The sequence below is a fragment of the Anarhichas minor genome, unplaced genomic scaffold (genome assembly GCF_050575085.1).
Source record: "Anarhichas minor isolate MPS153535 unplaced genomic scaffold, ASM5057508v1 ptg000014l, whole genome shotgun sequence".
NCBI classification, from domain to species: domain Eukaryota; kingdom Metazoa; phylum Chordata; class Actinopteri; order Perciformes; family Anarhichadidae; genus Anarhichas; species Anarhichas minor.
In genome coordinates this window covers 5,641,777-5,666,149 of record NW_027466460.1, presented here as the reverse complement: position 1 = coordinate 5,666,149, position 24,373 = coordinate 5,641,777, and the positions used below count along the sequence as shown (strand labels likewise).

At 41.9% G+C, this 24,373-nt stretch overlaps 1 protein-coding gene across 1 annotated transcript; it reads right to left on the bottom strand.

The window, feature by feature from the left end:
- Positions 1–6,116: 6,116 nt before the first annotated feature.
- On the bottom strand, positions 6,117–8,867 carry LOC142949517 (keratin, type I cytoskeletal 19-like). Its single transcript, XM_076091204.1, has 6 exons — positions 8,508–8,867; positions 8,131–8,213; positions 7,689–7,845; positions 6,870–7,034; positions 6,629–6,754; positions 6,117–6,335 (listed from the first exon to the last, which is right to left on the bottom strand). Exons 1-6 carry the CDS (start codon positions 8,853–8,855, stop codon positions 6,117–6,119), a joined length of 1,098 nt encoding a protein of 365 aa, XP_075947319.1. The 5' UTR covers positions 8,856–8,867.
- Positions 8,868–24,373: the final 15,506 nt, after the last annotated feature.

The following is a 24,373-nucleotide window of genomic DNA, read 5'->3' as shown; positions in this document are numbered from 1 at the left end:
ACACACCACCACCTCTTCGAGACGGAGCTGCAAGTGCATCGGCTAGCCACACTGGTTACTGGACGTGATGGGTGTGTGGTGTTAACCACAGCGATGGCAACACCGGGTATTAATGGATAGCTCGGTGTACAAGGGGCGTCTTTCGAACGGGGATTGGTATGCGTTACATGACATATAACTTCCACAGAAAAGAAAAGAAAAGGTTGCCCTTACTTTAGCATGGCTTGTTCTTTATCCTCTTCCTCTTTTTGCCGAGCCATCACTGCCATGATGATTTTCCTCTCCTCCTCGGTGAGATGGCTGAGGTCCGGCAGATCCGGCATGGATGGCGGCACGGTGGGTGGGCGAGGGCCACCCTGGGGCCCCACCGTGGCGGACATCTTTTCCACCACCACCACCCCACCTCCTCCTCCTCGGCGAGTCGTTTCGGCTGACAGGTTTCCCGGAGCGTTTCCGAGCCACACCTCACGACTTGGTCCGCGAGCAGAGAGGCAGCGGCAGCCGCAGCTCTGGCGAATAGTGCAAGCCGCTCATGGTTGCAGGCACCCTCGGTTGTGCTTTTGTTTGTCCTCTCTGGGTGTTTCTCCCACCACTCTCTCGTCGTCGTTCCCCCCCCACCCCCGCCTGGCCGCCTGTGCCCTCCACCGCCCGGATTCACGGGGAGCCCATCTCCGTTTTTTCACACCGGGAGTTGAGTCGAGCTGATGGGGGGGCCCTGGATCACCGGCTGGTCTGTGGTGCCGTCGTCGGACTCGAGCTGGATGTTAGGGCGGTATAGGCGGAGTCCGTGTACTGCTTCTCCCTCTCTCTCTCTCTCTCTCTCTCTCGCTCGCTCGCTCTCTCTCTCTCTTTCTCTCAGTCAATGGGAATGCAGCCCTTCTTCCTCTCCCGTTTGCCGGGAGGCGCGCTTACTCATGTGAGAATGGGGTCCTCACCATCATCCCTTAAGAGCACAGGCTTTACTGTGGCTGCACACACACACACACACACACACACTAATGTTGTATTCACCACACACACAAACATACACACACGTTGAACACGAAGTTCAGAAGTGCACACAAGAGGAAGCATTTAACAGCCATAACCGACCTTAATTGCCAATTCTCGCGATATAATGTTGTTGATTCAAATAAACAGCCTGTTTTTAAACCACCTGAAGCCCACCCTCGAATATAGACGTGCTAACCTGTCCTCTTACGTTTCAGCACCATGGACAGCAGCTTGTCTGAACATTACACTGTACAGACACACATGTTCTATTTCTTATGGTTTTCTGAGCTATTCGAACATCTTGGCCGCTCAATCTTTTCAAAACGTCCAACCAAAACTATTTGGCAGATTCTGTTCCAACTACAGCACATACAGTATTCTGGCTCGAGTCATGAGCCTCTTATTTTTTAGTTTTATGCTTTTTTGTTTTTGTTTTGCTATACCTTCGTATTGTCACTTGTATTATAGGTTTTATATGTATCTTATGCGTGTCTATCCTTGTGTGCGTGTGTGTCTCACCTGGCTGCAACACAGACTTCCTCTTTGCTAAAGCTAAAACGTTTACCTTAAAATAATCGTATGTTATGTTGTGCCATTTTATATTATTTAAAATGTATGTATTTATCAATTCCTACAGAAACAATACACATTGATCAATATCAATGTTGGCATTGTTAGCCAAAATGGTAATTATCTTCTGTTGTCCTTTTATTTATTGGTATGTATTCTAGTTGTTGGAGCTATTTATTTGATATTGTATTTTGTTATTTCATTTATAAGTAGTATTGTTTAATTATTGTAGATGTTTTATATATTAAGATTATTTTTCTCTTTAATAGTAATTTGTTTAGTTATATTGTTTTTTGGGTAATTACTGTGGGCACCTGTTGCTATATATATGAGTAGAAGGATAGGACCAGCATGCACCGGGGTGGGCGTATAGTTTTTACCAGCATATCACATCACAGGAGAGACAGCACGACAGGAGTTTTGTTAGTTCGTTTGTTTTGCTTTATTCAATAAACACAAAAATCGGAATCCTGCATGGACAATCCACTCTCTTCTGGCTGCGTAAGAATATCGACCACGGTGCATCAGTGGCGTTTGATTATTGTTTATTTAAATTGGATTAAGTCGACAAATGGCCACTACACTAGTATTTGTCTTATTTATGCTGTTATTCAAAGTGAACTCATTACTTTTTATTACAATTCCACAATTGTGGCCTATATTCCTATTTGCCACATTGGATAAGCCAAACAAAATGTATGGGGGAGAAGTGTTGATACTGTTGTCAGCTAATCTCCAAAAGGTTGAAGCTCCCTGCTCGATCAAACGGCTCCTGTCCAACAGCTTCAGTCAGAGTTACTATAGGCCAGACAACCTCTCGGCTCGTTGTGTATTCACATCCAGACTCTCAGGCTATACCAATGGCAGAGCTGGCACCGGTTTCTCCCCGATGACGTAATGCTGGGTGAGTGGCAGAGTCCATCCAACAGATGGCATCATCCCCGGCTGCTGCCACCCAGCCTCCGTCACGTGACGTCACCGAGGAGGTGACTGTACCGCGGTGACGTCAACTTCCCGTGGTGCAGAATTTTGGCATCATTTCGTGTCGTGACTAGGGACCACCAGCCCCGAGTGACACAGTCGTGCCACAGCAGAGCAGATCGTTGCTGCAGACATCAGACTATAAATAAACCCAGAGTGGAGCCTGTAGGAGCACTGAAAGTCCCTGCTTTAATGGCTCTTTTCTTTGGACTTAGGATGTGTTCAGCTTGAATGATACCTACTATTAATAAACAGATAACATGAATGCAAGGAAATATTAATGGCATAGGTAAATGCATGAGAGGTTTCTCATTTTAATGCACCTGAAGAGGTAGAACTACATGCAACTACACCAAATGTTTAAAAACATTCCCCACATCCATGTGTCTCCTCAGGGACAGACAGGGAAGGACAGATGTATGGACTTGAGTCAGACAAGCCCATGATAGCCATTTTAAAAGGCAAATAATTCACCGAAACACATTGAAAGGCTGCAAATAAATAGTGACCATATTACTCCGTGAGTAAAAAAAAAGACAGATTTATCTATCAGCACAAATTCCCCACATTCAGCCTTTTTTCTGTGTGCTGTCTCATTCTCTCAGGGGATTCTGAGAAAATACAAATTTATTTTACGCCGTGCAAAACAAGAATGTAGAAAATAAAAGAGAAGTAAGGATTGTTGATGTTGGTGCAGACTAGTTTTTGGCAAGAGAGCTTCCTGCTGGATATCACGAAGCCTTCTATCAGACTCTACATTTATTATGATCACCCCAATCTGGAAAGCATTTTTTACTAAAACTTTTGATCGAAGAGTATTGAGCAAAGTTAATTTTTGGGGGAAATGGATCAAATTGCAGGTTAACAACATTCTCTGCCGAGAGAGGTTATGTGGATTTAATACATTTTTATGTTTTGAAGAAGTACAAAAAAATGAATTCTGAGCATTTATATCATAATTCTTCAATTTGGAATAATGCAAGTCAAAGTAATGTTTAAATGATTTACCCAGTGGTTCAACCAGAGACTTTCTCAAATGTGCTGTTGGTGATAACATTCAATTCAACATTTGCCACTTTAAGGCATGGTTGTCTTGGATTTGTCACCTAGTTAAGCTAATGTGAAATGGTTCTCTACTGTCAGTGACTATTGGAACGAATCCCTACTATAATATTCAGTAATGATAGAAATATTTTCATTGGTTACGTTGCATTCTGATCGGGAAGTACTGCTACTGTATAAAGAAGACATTCCCACAGAAAAAGGTGCACGTCTCCGTATCCAAGACTTTATCGAAGATAATTTACTGACACCTAGTGGACAGTTTAAAACACTGCATGTACAGGGAGCTCACACAAACCTCCCCCTTGCTACTATATGGTCAGTGAAAGCCAGACTGTGTAACGTTTACGTTTATTCAACAGTAGCCATTGTGGTCTCAAGTGAAAATTATGCTAAATGCTTAAAAATAGTGCAATATCAGCAAAACAGGAGAGGTCATAAAGTCTGCACACTGGTTCAGTGATGTCTGTTACCATGGATGTGTTACTGAACGGGCCAATCGGGCTCAGGCCCAGGGGCCTTATTAACCTACAAAATGACACTCAGAGAGTCATGGAGAGTGAGAGGATCATAGAGATGCAAGGATCATAGAGATGCACTTCTTACTGTAGTTTTTCTATAATATTCCTATGAATATGCTTCTATTGAGCCATCCCTCCTGTTAAGACTTGACAAATCATCGACTGATACTATTTATATGTTTGCGGTAAATTTCAAAATGTATTTATTTGTGAATTCAAGTAGAAATAGATAGCTTTGAATAGCTCTCGTCTCAATCATTCTAAAACTGGGGTAAGATGTTGTTGGCCATTCAAATTAATACAAGAAACATGAATGTTGCGCAGCATTTAATATGACGTCATTATATAGACTTTCTCTCAGCACCCACAACTCTAACCAACTTCCAACGTCCCTGACAAAGAGACAAAAAAAGACTACAAAGAGACCAAAACAACTACAAAGACGCGCAAACCAGCTGCAAAGAAACAAAAAACAATCAGAAAGAGACTCACAACAACTTTGAAGTGGGGCAACACAACCTCAACGCCACACATAACCACAAAAAGACACAAAGCAACTACGGAGACTCAATATGACTAAAGATACACAAAACAACAACAAAAAGAGGCTTAACAACTATAAATGCTGTGTCTTGTCCTATTTAGAAGAGTTGGTGGGGCCTTTATGTTTCTTTTATCTCTCCATGTAGCCATTCAATCCAATGGCCAGAGAAGCAATGGTTTCCATTTTGCAGAAGTGCATTTCCTTTCAGGGGCTCACAGTGTCACCTAATGTGTAGCTGCATTTGGTATTTCAGAAGGCAGGTTAGATGACAGTCAGTAAAGTTGTTGTCAGTGGGATTTTAATAAATGTTATGAAAATAATACTAAGAAAGCACAGTTAATAATCAGGTTAGTAATCAACACATATACAATCTTCTTATATATTTTAAAACATTTTATTGGTTTTGCCATCTTTTTTCATGGTAATACATCAGAATAAATATTTCTGATAATAAATCTAAATCTTAACTCTGCACAGATATTTGGAAAGAGAAAAATATTATATATTTATTTTTTCAGTAGACGTGGGTGGAACATTTGCTGGGTGTCAGAGACAGGAAAACAGCTTTTATTCTAACTTATTATTTGACCCGGATCTTTTGGCATCCAGTCTGTCTACTTGTTGATGACCTCTGTGTTTACATCTTCCGTGCGGGACACCACTTTTCCATCAACAATCTCCTCAGTCACAATCCTCGTCCTCTGGGTAAAGACTGATTGAGCTGCAGAGCAAATCAAAACAAAGTTAAATCTGTAGCATATTTTACTTTTTACAAACAAAGACCGAAAAAATAAAGTGTTGATGTAAACTTACGTTTGACTTCTACTACTACAGCTCTCCTAGAAGACATAAAATAATTTACAATTAATACAATGTGATAATATGATTGTTAAAAAAATTCTGGCAATTAATCATATTCCCTTTCTAATCGTAAGTTAGATGAGAAGACAGACACCTCCTCACATCCGTATGCTAAATATGAAGCTACAGCCGGCAGCCAGTTAGCTTGGTATATGTTTTTCGAAAATACAACATAGGTCTCGTCCTTTTTAAAACATACGAATACAGAAATGTTATACACTTAAAACATTAAATCTTGTTTGTTTATAGTAAGGTCATTAGTGAGCTTTAAATGAGTTGTTAGACGAATATTGTCACCTTTGTACAGAGCCAGGCTAGCCAGTCTCAATGCTAAGCTAGGCTAGTTGGCTCCTGGTTGTAGCTTTACATTTACCATACAAACATAAAAGAGTGGTATCAATCTTACAGTCAATGCAAAAGCGAATAAAAGTATTTAACATTTCATTCTATATGGGAACTACAGATCCATGTAAGTTACTTTCCCCACACATTGTACCTGCCTGTCTTATTCAAGTCCAGCTACAGAGAAATCATACTTCAAGTTGATTGACTTTTTGTGACAAACATCTCAATAAAGAATTCCCTTACTCCTCTCCATCCAGCAGTCTTCTGTACTCGGCGATCTCCAGCTCCAGCCTGGTCTTGATATCAAACAGCACCTTGTAGTCATTGGCCTGCCTCTCGATGTCCATCCTCATATTTTTCAGCTCTTCCTCTAGGGTGTTGACCCTGGTCTGCAGCTGGCCCAGCTGCAGACCATAGTGGGACTCTGTATCTGCCAGCTGGCCCTCCAAGGCAGATTTCTGCATGGGAGAAAAAACACAGGAGATATCAGTTTATTGAGCCCTAATTACTTTCCACTCTTTCCACTCAGATGTAAAACAAAACAAAAAAGCAGAGTGAGAAAGCCATTTTAAACGGTGAGTGACAAGTTTACAGACTTACTGATTATGTGTTGTGTCAAACATGTTGTAAGATATGTTACTATGATATGTTGCGCAGATCAGAAATGAAAGACTTGAGCAACGCAACAGGTTAGAAAGATGTATGTTGTGTTGGGGTGAAAAATGATGTGTGCATGTGAGATCTGAATTACCAGGCTGAGCTGGGACTGCAGCTCAATCTGCAGGGACTGCAGGGTCCTCTTGAGCTCGTTGATCTCACTTTGGGAGGTCTGGAGGGTCTCTGTGCTGGATGCCACCTGCTTGTCCACGTCGTCAAACTGGAAGACGTGAAATTGAACATGTAAATTGTCAAAAACGCTATTCAGGCTACTATACAGTATATTCGTGCACGAGATGAGATGATGTGAACATGATTTGTCTTGTTCCCCTCACCTTGACCTGGTACCACGCCTCCATTTCGCTGCGGTTCTTTTCAGTGATGCCCTCATACTGAGCTCTGATCTGTTCCATGGTGGTGGCCATGTCCGCCTGAGGCTTGGCGTCCACCTCCACGTTGACAGAGCTGGAATTAACTTGGCCACGCATTGCTGCCATCTCCTACAGGCGGCACAACAGAGTCAAAGGTCAAAGATAAAACCCACATGAAGCGTTAGCAAACTTAAAATGGATAAATATTTTGTCATTTACATTCCTAAGTCAGTTCACTGACTTTGTTTCTCATTTTTACTTGCACTGCTCTTTCACTTCATTTTAGAATTCACCGTTCTGAACTTGTTCACTTTAATTAACGTACTGATACAAAATGTCTCTATATGAAGCCTTGTTTGATGTTTTTATGCATCTCTCATGTTGATGATCATTTAGAAGAGCTTTTTTGGCATCTATAAATCAGACTAACATCTGACATGTCTTGTTATCAGTCATTGTTTTTTTACTTTGCAGTACAGTACACAACCTGAAGGCACAGCAGCCAATCCAAACAAGTTTTACATTACCGGTTGTTTATACAAGTGAAAGATAACATTGGGAGGCGTTTGGCAAATAGTTGACTGCATGTGAAAAACTATTTTAATATTGCATTTGCCCCCTGGAACTGTAAGACTTTCCAAAAACCTTGAGAGATCACTCATATTTCCTTCTGATATATAAACTACTCTGAAAAAGATTCATGTTTTGTTATCTATTGCAGACGATAAGTCACTTGAGCTCACTGACATGGTGTGATGCTATTCCTAACAGTACTAGTCTCACCTCTTCATGATTCTTCTTCAGGTAGACCAGCTCCTCCTTCAGGCCCTCCACCTGCATCTCCAGGTCAGACCGGGCCGCGGTCAGTTCATCCAGAACCTTGCGCAGCCCGGCGATGTCCGCATCCACCGACATGCGCAGTGCCATCTCATTCTCAAGCCTGTCAAGAAAAAGGCACAGAGATTCGTGTTGGTGCACCCGCTCAATTAGTGTTACTAACAACAAAAAAGACAAGGTGGATCTCCACCAAAACCAGTTACACCGGTTTAATCACTCTGCTCACCGTTAAACCCCTGTGACAAAACATCGACAAAGCCTGGAACTACTGAACAAATGCAATGTCGAGTTAAAATGCTGCAGGCTATTGTAACTGTAAAGTCCCAGGTGTCTGTCATTATAAACCATAATAAGGCTAATTAGGTGCCGATTACTTATTTTCACTCACTTGATTCGGAAATCCTCTGCTGCCAGTCTGGCATTGTCGATCTGCAGCATCAGCCCGGCATTGTCCTGTGTGGCAACACCGATCTGAAAAACAAATAGCAGTAGTCTCTTAACCACATGTAAAACAACCAAAGGGCGTGTTATTATCTAGAATTTCGGCTGGCGGGTTTCTTTTTTGATCAGCAAAATGGTTTTCTGTACACTTGACTTGCATTACACTGTAATTGCTTTGAATATATGGCATCTTATAATGATCTCTTTTACAACAATGGCTGGAGGTAAGTTTAGAAACGGGGAAAATCACTTATTATAATTATGTTTAGGTTATTGTTTAACTGTTTTACAGCAGTAGGGAAACTCTTACAGGGGAAAGTTTACCTTTCTGCGCAGGTCTTCGATGACTGCCACATACTTGCTATAGTCGCTGGCGGCGGGGCTCTGCTTATCGGTCCACTCGCGGATTTGAATCTCCAGCTTCGAATTGGCCGACTCCAGGGAGCGCACCTTTTCCAGGTAGTTGGCCAGGCGGTCGTTGAGATTCTGCATGGTCCCTTTGCCATTGCCCGGAACGGCGAAATTGTTCCCGCCGCCCCCGCCGCCCCCGCCGCCTCCGAGCGCCCCTGCCAAGTCAAAGCCAGAGCCAAGGCCGTTGGAGGCGTACGACACCCGGACGTTGCCGCCACCTGCACCACCGTGGACGCTCGTTCCCCGCCGGGAGCCTGTCATCCTGGGCGAAGAGGACAGGGGAAAGCCGGAATACCCAGAGCTGTACATGGTGGATATGGTGACTTCTGACTGACGCGTTCAATTAACCCTGTCAAACCCAAAGAGTGGTGCGGAGGAGATGGAGTTTAGGCGGCCCGGAGGAGGCTTTTTATAGCCTTCTCTCTGGAGATGGGAGCGGCCGAACAGGTAGGAGGAAAGATGCTGCTTACTGCCATCACAGGTGTGACCACACAGGGCGTGGTGGTTTGCCATTCAGAATGTATAACGGCTGTCAGGGCACATAGGTGTGTGAGGAATTAAACTGTCACCTGTAATTAAACTAGATAAATCAGGCTTTTATGGGCAGTCTATGGCTAATTTACCTCAGCCAAAAAACAAAAACTGACCCCAAACTTAACTTACTAATTGTACTTTTAGCATTTATAGCCTACCACAAACTAACCATAGGCTAAAAAAGTCATTATGTTTGTGATGAATTTCAAGCATGCAGGTATCAGCCTGTTAGCAATAACCAATTATTAATACAATTGTCAGCATTCATTTTTAAACTTTGAACAGTTTCTTCAAATATTCAGAACTAAGTTGGCCATAATCGCCAGTTTGTTTTTGTGGAACCAGAAGTGATATATGAGAGTGATGCTAATAAACGGAAAACACCCTGTCCATCACAAGGTAGCCACACCCTAAAGCATCCCGTGCTTTATCCTCTATTTTACTCCAAATGGCAACATACGTTACTAAATAACCATCATGCTGTATTGATGAAGATGTTTACAATGTTTGAAGTAGTAGTTTGAAGTAGTTTCTCATAGACTTCGATTCAACTGTACTTCTTTTTGCAACCAGAGAAGTTTCCCCTGCTGGCCATTGGAAAGAATGCATGTTTAAGGCACTTAGGTTTAAGGCTCATCAGCTTTATTTGCAGCCTGTTTGGGGACCATGGCCATGCATTGGCAATATAATCAATAGTTGAAACAGTAGACTACTCAACAAAGTATTGAGCCCTGTGAGCTATACATCATACAATATTCTCCCACACTGTTTACACAACATGATTCTGTGCTGCCAAGGGGCTTTTTAAGATGACTTTGGATCACTTTGTTGGTGTTGGCACAATTATCAGGGATCACACAGTTAATTGCTCAGAATAACTACGTGTTCCTTTATTGCTGCTTCAGGCTGCTGTTGCTGTTGCATTTTTGTGTGCTCAAACTAATTATGTTGAATGTCTTGAAGAGCAGCTACCCTTTCTCATACACTCTGGCCTTGTGTACTAGGGCTGCTCCCTCTTAGTCAACTAATCGGTCGTTATAATAAAACATCCGTGTTTTCCAACGTTGTGAAGCTCTGAAAACAAACCGCAATTTTTCAAGAAGAAATGTCACCTAAGTGCTTCTGATATGTGAGAATGTCTCTTCTCATATCAAAGTTTTCTTCTAATTACAGTATTTCTTATTTGTGCTTTAATTAAATAGTTTAACTGATGAGATTTTCTTCTTCTTCTCAGTTTGAAATTCACTTTCTAACTAAACTCAGAACTTGGATGTAACTAAGAACAAGAATCATCCCCTTTTACAGAAAGACAGAGGCCCGCATTTCTCCCTCAGATAATAATCGTTTCATGCCATGTTGTGGTTTATTGATATCCAGGCAGGTCTGTGCTGGCCAATCTGTCAGCATGTTTTAACTCAAGTGACCTCAATTTGCAACCGGTGTATCGCAGAAGATAGTCACACAAACACAACAGTGTCATCTGATCCCTCACTGGTAGATGCACAAGACTGGGATGTTGTATTGGGATAAGGGCTGGGTATTGTTTATAACCAGTACTCTTAAAGTGATGCTGATACCAATAGAGTACTTCATTTGTACCTTTTTTTGCTACTTTTCAATACCCGGCTGAAGTGAAGCACTCAGTTGTGTTAAAACCACCTCCACAGCCGCCACAGGTGTGTACTAAAGCCATACTTTCGACCGTTTTGGTGGCATTTCTGCACGCTGAAGTAGAAACTCCATCAAATACACTGCGCTCGACTTCACCACTGACTTAACCACACACCACCGGGTGTGTGGTTGTAGCTGGTATGGGTTGTAGCTGGTAATGGGCCAATCACATTTAAAAAAAAAATGTTCTCTATCTTGGTATAAAAAGGATCTAAAGCAGGTATTGTTTGACTGGAGAAGTTTTGAAACTACTTGGTACTGGATGATTTCGGTTGATAACTTAAAGGTATGGAGTACCGATTACCAGCCCCAATTGGGATCCAGGATGACTGGAGTTCACATTACAATCAAAACGTGGAGCAATCTGTTCCTTTCTATCTGCTAAAAAGCTTTCTTTGCCTATCTACTGTGCAAAAAAATGTTTGGCCATGAAAGTAAAAATTGATATTGGCAGCAATAGTAGAATAGGGTTTGGTAACTGCCAAGCAGCTGTTATGGGAAAGAGAAACTCTGAAACTGAAAACTTGAAAGGCTCCAATTCCCATGAAAGGCGTCTATATATCATTGAAATGATTTGTTATTACCAGTGTGGACCATGTGACAGGGATAAAAAAAAAAAGAGACTTGCACCTGTTGTATTATGGACGGTACTGATTTTTGGTGTTTTTAAGCTGTGGTTTCTTTTGTCTATTGCTACCTTTCAATCTGCTAAGGACACCTTCAGTAAACTGGTCTTCCGGGTTAATGTTCACTCTCAAGTAACCACAATATCGAGCCACAAACCCACAGAGATAACCGCACAGCTATTTTTAACCGTTTCAGAAACTTTCAGCTCATTGTTGTGGTTTTAAAGCCTTTACTGTCATCAGTTTAATTTCGAGACACAGCAAGCAGCTAATAAACCTACATTTACTATAGCAACTTCGTACTTTATAAGAAAAATATTTTCCACAAGAGTTTGTGGAGAGATTAAAGTATTGGATTAAGAGCCTGCCGGCGTTGCTCTGTTTTTATATTTTTCTTGTTTATTTGTAAACATATACGTTGTGAGGAAAGTGAAAACCGGAGTCAAATTCCTTGTATGCATACGCATACATGGCCAATAAAGCTGATTCTGATTCTGATCCGTTGGAGATTAAATTTTTGATGTGGTGTCATAAATGAACTTAATGTTAACCTTAATGTTGATATGGCAAAAACATTTAAAAATGACACTTCATATCAAAAAGGTTGCCAACCCCTGGGTTAGACCAATATATAGTTTTTTCAACATAGAGTGTCAGGCCAAGCTTTTTGTTTGTCCATGTTTATCTGTGAGATGGAGGTCTTTCACCTTAGTTTTTAAAGTGAGCTGCAGTCAATGCACCGCGGCCTGTAAAGACCCACTATGGACATCATGCTCGGCCCTGAACCCCCAAACAATTTATAGCTTGTTTAGCCAAAGTTTAATAATAATGGATATGTCATGTGTTCAAATTGCACCAATTTCGACACTGCACGTCCTTTGGTACCCATAATACACCCGCCAAGTATGAAGTAGGTTGGATGAACGAAATATGCGCTGGACACACATTCATACTAATTCATACTGTTTTATAGTTAGATTTAGAGGTGAAACATGAAAGTAAAACAGACAAAGTGGGAAGATTTGAATTCAACAAGTTTAATGGACCCCCGGAAAAAATCACTCAAAAAATAATCTGTAATGAAATAAATCACTCCTTTACTAATTGAACTATAGCTGTAAGGTAAGATATCATGTCATAAGGAAAGCCAGTGCTAAAGCATATCAGGTCTCTGTAGCACCCTACACCACCTCTGCAGTCCTAGAATGCCTTGTTAGTGACAGATCGTCTGACAAGGTAATCTGGCTTCATCAGGTTGTCACGCCTGTCATGTCAGGTTAGATCAAACGGAGAAAGGTCTCTTCTCACTTTACCTAATCATCTTACTAAACATACAAACACCCATCACCAGCCTCTCTGCTGACCCCGCTTATGATCGGGGAAAAGCCAAGAACACGGTCTTGACTTGTTGGGCTGTGAAAATATTTGCCCAACCTTGTTTTACACATCTCTAAATGACAGCAACGTGTGGCACTCCTATTGTAATTGTATGGTGTAAGCCTGAGGCGCGTCGCAAAAACGTATTATGGCAAGGATAATAGTTTTTCAGGCCCTGTCACAGTACTTCTTTTCAATTCTTATGCAAGTAATTAATGACACTTTAATGTAAGTGTTTAAAAGTGTCTTCAGGTGTTTGATCTTAAATGATCTTTTCCAGCCTTAGGGGAATACTCAAACTTTTTTTTTCTGTTGCTTTTGAAAACCAGTGTGGGATGGCACAAAGCAGCATTAATGACGGCAGTTAATGATACACTGTTTTCTAATGAATTCTGTTCCATGGCATCCTTTTCTACCAACTTTCCTTGTCAGTCAGGAGGAGCCACCCTGCCTTTTCCAGGCATGTGCGTCAGAAGAATCTAGCCATTCCCATTATTGTATAGTTTAAAAACATCTGCAAAGTTATTTGTCTTCGAGACTATAAACTATTAAATGTATGGAATGATGTGTGGCTGGTAGTCTGTATGGACGGCAACCACTAATTCACCACTGGTATGATCAGCATGAAAGTCTGAGGTGTGGAGGGGAAGGGAACATTAGAATTAAAAGAGGAGGGAAATGTTCTTGGCTGAAAATGTGCCCCTTCTGGTTCTGATAAGCTTGATCTAAGATTTTAAAAAATGGGCTCATTGATACTTGAAATGTGTCTTCTTCTTGGGCTCAGGTTAACAGATTTTAATTCAATGTTTCAAGCTTACTTACCTGTCTGGATGACTGAGGCAAAACACAACTTTCGTTGACAACATGTGCAAGCATATTTTTTGATGACCTCGGTTGTAAAAGGGTCCATACAGGTGTTCCTTTCTGCTACACAAGAAAAACAAATAAAAACAGAAGTGCATTCCCGAAGACCATTTTTTCCTTTGCATCAGGAGGAATGTAAACAGCAGCAACAACAACACTGGTGAATTCTCTGGTCAGATAATATGGCCGGCATTTGAACATAAAAAAGTTGACATCGGGAAAACATTGTCGATCAACTTTGATTACGTTTGAGCATCAAGTATTACAGAGACCAACACTGGGCTAGTCACTAACTTGATCTGTCTGCCGTTTGATGCGGGACATCTAGTATAGAGTGCGTTTATTAAAGCTTTTTTGTGAAAGTAGGCTGTTGAGAGCAACAAGTCTGAACCAAAGTAAAGTTGAGGGCTGGAAAACTAAAACAATAAGCGGTAAGGTGCTAGAACTGAACTGACGGTAACAGTGGATTTGGCTGTTTTCTCTTGGGTTTGTCACTACAAGCGACTTCTTTCACGTCAGATATTTGAATGGTTGGTACAATGATCATAATGATTATTTTCAGAAGAGGCATAGATCACGAGTGCTTGAATCAGAACTTGACAGGCATAACTCACAACAGGCTCGAAGGGATTTATGTAAGTTAGAGGTTGAGTGATGTGGCATTTGTAAGACCTACTGTTATTGCACTTTCTGTCTCTTACAATACCTTTAAACAACAAGTAAACACACATGAAATGTGCTTTAGTTGAACATAGCCCTTACAGCATCGTCTGGTAAGGAGTTGATGTGAAGATAATCCCTCCTGCGGTTTTGAATTTACACCACAATACCTTCCACTCCAGAACTAATGAGTTTTATGTAATGATGTCAAGTACCGACAAAAACCTTCTGGCAGGGAGTTTGTTTTAGAATTGTCAGAGAGTGGGTCAAAGTGTGGTATGTCTTTATAACGGATGTTTCTCTTTTTTCACCTAAAAGGGTCCTTGTACAGAAAATGAGGGCTCACAAATGATCAAAGAGCTCCTAAGCGCCCACCCTTGTGGGCAACAGAGGCAGAGGAATGTGAAGTCACAGAGGTCGGGTACATGCGAGAGCTCCTAAAATGGTTTAAACCTGTAATCTGAGGCTGACTTGTTTTGTTTTCATCCTCTCGTAGGCAGTGTCCACCTCTGATGCCTCCACCTCTGCTCCTGAAATTTAGGTTTCACAGAAACAGATAAGAAAAAGAAAATGTTCCTAACAGGGAAACCCTGTATTAATATAGACTCAGATGTATCTGTACCATTCACAATTCACACACATTTGTAATGTTATCGAACCAGGTTCTCTATACGATATTCAGAGTATTAATATAGCATCAAACAACTATTTGCTCTGTAAAGACACAGTTGAGTAATGCAGAATGAAGTCGCTCTCGCTCTGTGTATGTTGTTATCCAAGCTTCTCCTTGCTTTGTTTACATGGCTGGATCGGCCACGCATGCCTTTTAGTGCATGTTAGTGCATGTGAGCGTGCCCCACTGGTTAGCTCAAGGCAGCTGCTCTTCACTGTTCTCATACACCGCTTACAGCTGATAACGTCGTCCACAACTCACGGCGGCCTCGCGTTAGCGTAGCACCCACCCTCCGGTTCTCCCTCAAGTGCACTGTTAGGTCTATGTTGAGAGCCGTGTGGAGACAATAGACATGTTATGAATTTCAAATTTGGCACCTTTAAAGTGAGGCTATATAACTTTTGAAAGAAGTTTTTTTTTTTCAAACAAAACCAAAAGTTGAAAGAATAAAAATTAAGAAAATGTATATGCTTTTATTTTGTGTTGTTCTACTTCAGTCTTATATGGTAAATATATATAATATATAAATATATTTTATGCCGGCTAATGTTATCAAACTTAAGCTGAATATCGCTGTGAAGCTGACAACACTGGTTAGCATGTTAGCAGTTAGCCCGTCAGCTGAGTCAATACTTGCTCGTCAAGGTAATTGCTTCTTGCATCACTATGTGTCACAAAGGCGCACATATAGACGTCACCTCGCTGTGCCACTTGTTAGTGTGACCTGACCCGTATGCTATATTTTAGCATTTAGCCTGGGACTTCCACTTTTAGGGCAGCGGTGGTTACAAAGTCATTAGTGAAATCAGAGAGTAAACGTCAATAACGTAAATTTAGCGTAGTTTTATTCTCTGAGCCATTCGATTACAGGTTTTAATTTTTGTGGGCCGACCCATTTGTTTACATTTGGATCACAGCTTGTGCCTTCAAACATTCAATACAATCTTCATGTCACGCCCCAGCTTAACCAAACATACATCTTATCATAACACCTTAAATATTTTCTGTGTCTCCCTGAACATTCCCTCCACAGCTTGTGTTGCTGCCTGTTTGAAAGCGGCTCAGTAATCCTGGATCTGAGAGTACAAAGGGCCCCAGAGTGCTGGTGATGTAAGCACTGTGTCCAGCGCTTACCCCACTGCTCTCCCTTCTCCCACATGCTGCCTAGGGGGGGGGGGGGGGGGGGGGGGGGCAGGGAGGAACATCCCTGTTGTGGGTGATCCTGAAGACCACAGACTATCGGTGATACTGGCAGGCTAACAGCAGCCAGTCTGCTCTGTCTCGGTGGCCTACCGCTGATGACCTGGGACACAGTGGGAAGGAGAAAGTGTTGACCAGATCACTCTAGAGCAGAGGTCTTCAACAGGGGGTCCGCGGAATTTTTGGTTGATTAGAAAAAGAAAAAAAAGAATTCTCTAAACATGAATCTGTCCATTATTTTAATAGTTCAGTATTGTATGAAAGATAACAGGTATCTTTATGCATGGCAGTGGTACTAATAGGCCATCACTCATTTTTCATTTCCACGTTTAAAATGAAAACATCAATTTGAATAGCTTGTGTGCATGATTATCATGCAATTGACAGACAATGTTGATATTGGCATTGGTATCAGTTGACAAGGTATGTTTATAAATGGCAGTGGCACGGCCACCCTACTCACTGTACCTGTTTAAAATGAAAACATGAAGATATGAACCTGTGTATTATTTGAATAGCTTAGTACTGAATGCACAATAAAGAGGTATGTTTATACACGGCACTAGGCCCATTTAATATAAAACACAATTTTATACAATATATATAGTCGGGGGTCCCTGCTCCATCTCTCTATCAGTTTGGGGGTCCTTGGCCTGAAAAACGTTGAAGACCCCTGCTCTAGAGGAATGTGGCTAATCTGTAGGGAGTGGTGGATCGGTGCAGTGTGACCAGGAGAACAGACTGAGGGACTTTTGCTGCCTCGTTACACTTACTGTGCCTTATTCATATAAGGCCACGTTGCCACAAGTGAGTATCACTGGGTAAACATTTACCTGGTTAACGCCTCTGCAGCGTGTGATCTGAAATGGGTGGCGAACTGTTTGCTGTTATAACTTTGTAGGACTGTGCATGTATTCTGCAAGAAACGAAGTCTGTCAGTCTAAATGTTTAGGCCATCATAGGCACTATTGGCTGTGTCATGTGATGGAATCGTCAGCGCCTGGTAGTGTGTGTCTGTAAACATTTGGATGTGCGCTCTCTCAGGTCTCCATGGACTTGCTGTAGCGGAAAGATTAACGTGAGACAACATCCGGTTTCTTCAGACGAACATCCGGTTTTCAGAATATGATGCCAACAAAGTATGAATTATATTCACATTAAGTATAAAACATGCTACCTGCATCGCGTGAGTTAAAGGGAAAATATACATATGATATAAGAATGATATCATATAAGAAATATGATCGCTATTGTGTAAAGGGAATACTGCTGTTAAAAAGCACCTGATGTGTTTAAAGTGTTTGTAAATCAAATATTATTGCCCTTTTGTTCATATAGCAGTACTTTTAAAATAAAAGTGCGCAATACGCTACTTTTGAATTAATTATTGAATTTTGCGATTAATCGCAAAAAATCCATGAGATTAAATATTTTAATCGTTGCCCAGCACTAATATATATATATATATATATACATATATACATGTATATATACATATATATTTATTTATTTCTCAATATTTCTATTAGAGAAAAGAGCCTGGATACTTGCAATCCTAAGGCAGAGGACAGTTAACAAAAACAACAGCAGCAAAACAAATATCAGCAAACGTGTTTATTAACTTGCAGTAACACTTATTTCATATTTTTTCTGTAAGTTGTCGCTTTTTTTGCTTGCAAGGCAGTCACCCAGGGGAGGGTGACTGCCAAAATTGTCCAAATCACATTGAGAAAATGATGAAAAGAGAAACATTTAACAATAATGTTAACACATGGATGCAAACTTAGAAGATTGACAAATTTTACACAGCAGAATATACACAAATTCATATAACACATTCATCATTTACATGGATGTCTTATTTCAATTTAAATAAAAGAAAGAAAAAGGTGACAGTCACAATAACACATCAGAAGTGTATTGTCCTCTCTACTGGTTGTCCTATGTAAATGCTTTATATAGGAGTAGAGCTAATGTAACTGTAACCTTAAGTATAGGATGGTCAAATGGAGATATTACAAATGGACGAATGTCTTAATTCCAAACTACAGTTGCTGAATGTTTGTCCCTGGTGAAGAGGCCATCGTTCTTCCCCCTCAGCTTGATGAACTGAGCCGTTTGCTCCTGGCTCCCTAAAACAAAAGAAAATGTAGAGTTAGTTTATTTTCACACCACAAAACAAAAGGTGCAAAATACTCAAATTCAGTTTATCCTTGTAATTAATCTCGTTTGTAACGTTACCGGACTTAAAGTGATATTTCAGGTTCACAACCTGAGCTCCTGTTGGTCCGTTTAAGGACATAATATGAAGTATAAATTATCTGTAAAATCGTCACAATCTCAGTAAGATATGATTCAACCTCTGAAGTTTGAAAGTGAAGGCAAAAAAAGTTACTTTACAAGGCTTAAACCCCAACACAATTTTTCATCTAGAACATGACAAATCACAGATTAAGAAAAAAGCTTTCCTTTAACCCATGTGATTAGGTAACAACAAAGATTGTAGGGAAATTGCCCATCTTCCAGAGCACATCACTAATGGGGCATAGCCTTCTTCATATCAAGCAATTCACTCGTGGAATGAAAAAGTAGAAAATGACATGGCAGCCTAGAGCTTCAGTTGAGGACATCATGATCTCTCTTTCTGAAGCACGGCCAAAGACACACCCATGTCCTGCTGAATATGGTAATCAGTAGTAAACAGGAAATTGTTGGGCAGAAAAACTACCCAAACAACAGCATGTGGCATCTTGGACTGGGATGCGTCCAACTTCCAACTCATAATATTTGTATGAATGGTGCAAAGAGAAAAATAGCTGCATTTCTGAGCCTCCCATCATCCCTTGTGTATTCTTAGCATGAGATGATTTTTTACATCCTTGAGCATAAGTCCCTTACCTGCTTTTTCTCTCATCTATCATGAAAAATAAATATTTTTTTTAAATGAAGGTTTATCTTTGCACTATCTCTACTTCCTCTCTACATCTCTGGAAGAAGATACTTCTTCCAGAGATTTCAACATTTGGGTTGCTGCATTAATTGTGTGTGAAGATCCTAAGTCCATGACTTTGGATTTCTTCTAGGTCTGTTTTTGAGTGGACTGCCTTGCAAAGGTGTGACAACATGTGTGACACAGGTGCTGTATTTTAGCAAATGCATCACCATTGTCTGGAACGTATTGAAATCAAAAAAAGTTGACATGATCACATGAAGGTGTCCGAAATTAAACAAAATGGCGAAACTGTCTGTATCGTCTTCACATCCCTCTTCTTCTGCTTCTGAAGGCTGCTTCACTGCTGCTAACTTAACCTTATTTACATGTTTCTCTAACACAAATCTCTCCTTTGTCCATTGTTTTCTGATCCCATTGATGGTTAGCCAGATGATGAAGCCATTATTGACTGAACCTGAGCCTGTGCCTCATGGAACATTAAACACATCACTTCCTCTCCCGATGCAGCTCTCGCCCCGCTTCCCTTCACGCTGCAGTCAGGAAATGAAAACAGCCATTAGAATCGAAGCAGGCCAGAGTGCTCTGGGATGCTGCTGCACGCCTGCTACGGTAGCATCCTTCATTATGAAGCCAGAGATTGGGCCCTCACTGTGTTTCAGTGCAGGTGTGGATGCAGCTCTAGTGGATCACACTGCCGTTGGTTGTGGTAGAAACCCCTGGGGCATCAAACTGCAATGCAACCAGCCCTTTGTATAAGGCAGCTGTAGCACACCAAGCTATCATAACATAAGACAGAGACAGTGAGTTTAAAGTGACCTATGGCTGTCTCCTGTCATTTCCCAACAATGCTCCTTTAGTAGCTTATGTTTCTCTATACTAGAGCATCCTTTTGGTTATTATTATTAGAATAGCTCAGATTCTTGGGATTTGATCAACATACAGGAGGTTTTCAAAAGTGCTACAATATATCTGGGCTCTTTTCTCGTCTGTATCGTGTCCGGCTCAGGGCTGCTAAGATTCCCAACCACACCCCATCTTCCTCTCTTCGCTGGAGGGGAGCACAAATGATCGTCCACACCGCTTCTCCACCGTCCGTCTGTCGGGCTTATGAAACGGATCGTGTCGCTGCAGGCCTATGAGCTATAATGTCATTGTTGTTCCCATTATTGTCAATGCGATCTCTCTCACACACATACAGCGAGAGAGAGGAGGGGGGGTGCACACACATTCACTCCGCGGTTGCAAAAAAATCTACAGTGATAAAGTCACTCCAGCCTGCGTGCGTGCGTAAAAGGAGAATCAGAGCGGTGTGAACTGAGGGATGGGGTGCAGTCCCCATTGATGAAAACGAGTAGGTGAAGGATGAATAAAGCTATGATTCATCCCCCAAACCCCCCGCCCCTTCTCCACCAGCACTGTCACACCCCATCCTCGCGGCCCTATCTACACCTGTAACGCGTTTGACCCTGTTTCGGGTCATCTCCATTGACTGTGGCTGATTATTATTTTAATGTATCGATTGATTACAACAGCATCGCGCCTCAGAAGGCTACTCGCTGTATCCTTGATGATGCTGATTTCTTTTAGATACACATCTTGCGCTCTTGCTGCTCTGTGTGCCTTTGGGTACATTTATATAGAAACACACCACCACCTCTTCGAGACGGAGCTGCAAGTGCATCGGCTAGCCACACTGGTTACTGGACGTGATGGGTGTGTGGTGTTAACCACAGCGATGGCAACACCGGGTATTAATGGATAGCTCGGTGTACAAGGGGCGTCTTTCGAACGGGGATTGGTATGCGTTACATGACATATAACTTCCACAGAAAAGAAAAGAAAAGGTTGCCCTTACTTTAGCATGGCTTGTTCTTTATCCTCTTCCTCTTTTTGCCGAGCCATCACTGCCATGATGATTTTCCTCTCCTCCTCGGTGAGATGGCTGAGGTCCGGCAGATCCGGCATGGATGGCGGCACGGTGGGTGGGCGAGGGCCACCCTGGGGCCCCACCGTGGCGGACATCTTTTCCACCACCACCACCCCACCTCCTCCTCCTCGGCGAGTCGTTTCGGCTGACAGGTTTCCCGGAGCGTTTCCGAGCCACACCTCACGACTTGGTCCGCGAGCAGAGAGGCAGCGGCAGCCGCAGCTCTGGCGAATAGTGCAAGCCGCTCATGGTTGCAGGCACCCTCGGTTGTGCTTTTGTTTGTCCTCTCTGGGTGTTTCTCCCACCACTCTCTCGTCGTCGTTCCCCCCCCCCCCCCACCCCCGCCTGGCCGCCTGTGCCCTCCACCGCCCGGATTCACGGGGAGCCCATCTCCGTTTTTTCACACCGGGAGTTGAGTCGAGCTGATGGGGGGGCCCTGGATCACCGGCTGGTCTGTGGTGCCGTCGTCGGACTCGAGCTGGATGTTAGGGCGGTATAGGCGGAGTCCGTGTACTGCTTCTCTCTCTCTCTCTCTCTCTCTCTCTCTCTCTCTCTCTCTCTCGCTCGCTCGCTCTCTCTCTCTCTTTCTCTCAGTCAATGGGAATGCAGCCCTTCTTCCTCTCCCGTTTGCCGGGAGGCGCGCTTACTCATGTGAGAATGGGGTCCTCACCATCATCCCTTAAGAGCACAGGCTTTACTGTGGCTGCACACACACACACACACACTAATGTTGTATTCACCACACACACAAACATACACACACGTTGAACACGAAGTTCAGAAGTGCACACAAGAGGAAGCATTTAACAGCCATAACCGACCTTAATTGCCAATTCTCGCGATATAATGTTGTTGATTCAAATAAACAGCCTGTTTTTAAACCACCTGAAGCCCACCCTCGAATATAGACGTGCTAACCTGTCCTCTTACGTTTCAGCACCATGGACAGCAGCTTGTCTGAACATTACACTGTACAGACACACATGTTCTATTTCTTATGGTTTTCTGAGCTATTCGAACATCTTGGCCGCTCAATCTTTTCAAAACGTCCAACCAAAACTATTTGGCAGATTCTGTTCCAACTACAGCACATACAGTATTCTGGCTCGAGTCATGAGCCTCTTATTTTTTAGTTTTATGCTTTTTTGTTTTTGTTTTGCTATACCTTCGTATTGTCACTTGTATTATAGGTTTTATATGTATCTTATGCGTGTCTATCCTTGTGTGCGTGTGTGTCTCACCTGGCTGCAACACAGACTTCCTCTTTGCTAAAGCTAAAACGTTTACCTTAAAATAATCGTATGTTATGTTGTGCCATTTTATATTATTTAAAATGTATGTATTTATCAATTCCTACAGAAACAATACACATTGATCAATATCAATGTTGGCATTGTTAGCCAAAATGGTAATTATCTTCTGTTGTCCTTTTATTTATTGGTATGTATTCTAGTATTTGTCTTATTTATGCTGTTATTCAAAGTGAACTCATTACTTTTTATTACAATTCCACAATTGTGGCCTATATTCCTATTTGCCACATTGGATAAGCCAAACAAAATGTATGGGGGAGAAGTGTTTATACTGTTGTCAGCTAATCTCCAAAAGGTTGAAGCTCCCTGCTCGATCAAACGGCTCCTGTCCAACAGCTTCAGTCAGAGTTACTATAGGCCAGACAACCTCTCGGCTCGTTGTGTATTCACATCCAGACTCTCAGGCTATACCAATGGCAGAGCTGGCACCGGTTTCTCCCCGATGACGTAATGCTGGGTGAGTGGCAGAGTCCATCCAGCAGATGGCATCATCCCCGGCTGCTGCCACCCAGCCTCCGTCACGTGACGTCACCGAGGAGGTGACTGTACCGCGGTGACGTCAACTTCCCGTGGTGCAGAATTTTGGCATCATTTCGTGTCGTGACTAGGGACCACCAGCCCTGAGTGACACAGTCGTGCCACAGCAGAGCAGATCGTTGCTGCAGACATCAGACTATAAATAAACCCAGAGTGGAGCCTGTAGGAGCACTGAAAGTCCCTGCTTTAATGGCTCTTTTCTTTGGACTTAGGATATGTTCAGCTTGAATGATACCTACTATTAATAAACAGATAACATGAATGCAAGGAAATATTAATGGCATAGGTAAATGCATGAGAGGTTTCTCATTTTAATGCACCTGAAGAGGTAGAACTACATGCAACTACACCAAATGTTTAAAAACATTCCCCACATCCATGTGTCTCCTCAGGGACAGACAGGGAAGGACAGATGTATGGACTTGAGTCAGACAAGCCCATGATAGCCATTTTAAAAGGCAAATAATTCACCGAAACACATTGAAAGGCTGCAAATAAATAGTGACCATATTACTCCGTGAGTAAAAAAAAAGACAGATTTATCTATCAGCACAAATTCCCCACATTCAGCCTTTTTTCTGTGTGCTGTCTCATTCTCTCAGGGGATTCTGAGAAAATACAAATTTATTTTACGCCGTGCAAAACAAGAATGTAGAAAATAAAAGAGAAGTAAGGATTGTTGATGTTGGTGCAGACTAGTTTTTGGCAAAAGAGCTTCCTGCTGGATATCACGAAGCCTTCTATCAGACTCTACATTTATTATGATCACCCCAATCTGGAAAGCATTTTTTACTTAAACTTTTGATCGAGGAGTATTGAGCAAAGTTAATTTTTGGGGGAAATGGATCAAATTGCAGGTTAACAACATTCTCTGCCGAGAGAGGTTATGTGGATTTAATACATTTTTATGTTTTGAAGAAGTACAAAAAAATGAATTCTGAGCATTTATATCATAATTCTTCAATTTGGAAAAATGCAAGTCAAAGTAATGTTAAAATGATTTACCCAGTGGTTCAACCAGAGACTTTCTCAAATGTGCTGTTGGTGATAACATTCAATACAACATTTGCCACTTTAAGGCATGGTTGTCTTGGATTTGTCACCTAGTTAAGCTAATGTGAAATGGTTCTCTGCTGTCAGTGACTATTGGAACGAATCCCTACTATAATATTCAGTAATGATAGAAATATTTTCATTGGTTACGTTGCATTCTGATCGGGAAGTACTGCTACTGTATAAAGAAGACATTCCCACAGAAAAAGGTGCACGTCTCCGTATCCAAGACTTTATCGAAGATAATTTACTGACACCTAGTGGACAGTTTAAAACACTGCATGTACAGGGAGCTCACACAAACCTCCCCCTTGCTACTATATGGTCAGTGAAAGCCAGACTGTGTAACGTTTACGTTTATTCAACAGTAGCCATTGTGGTCTCAAGTGAA

What these genes read in the sequence shown, in the direction of transcription:
- LOC142949517 (XM_076091204.1), bottom strand. Translation starts at nt 8,855, where the DNA reads ATGACAGGCTCCCGGCGGGGAACGAGCGTCCACGGTGGTGCAGGTGGC. An exon ending in TGAAGAAGAATCATGAAGAG is followed by an intron (nt 7,035 to 7,688) that starts GTGAGACTAGTA and finishes TGCCGCCTGTAG; the next exon opens with GAGATGGCAGCAATGCGTGG. An exon ending in TGCAGTCCCAGCTCAGCCTG is followed by an intron (nt 6,336 to 6,628) that starts GTAATTCAGATC and finishes TCTCCCATGCAG; the next exon opens with AAATCTGCCTTGGAGGGCCA.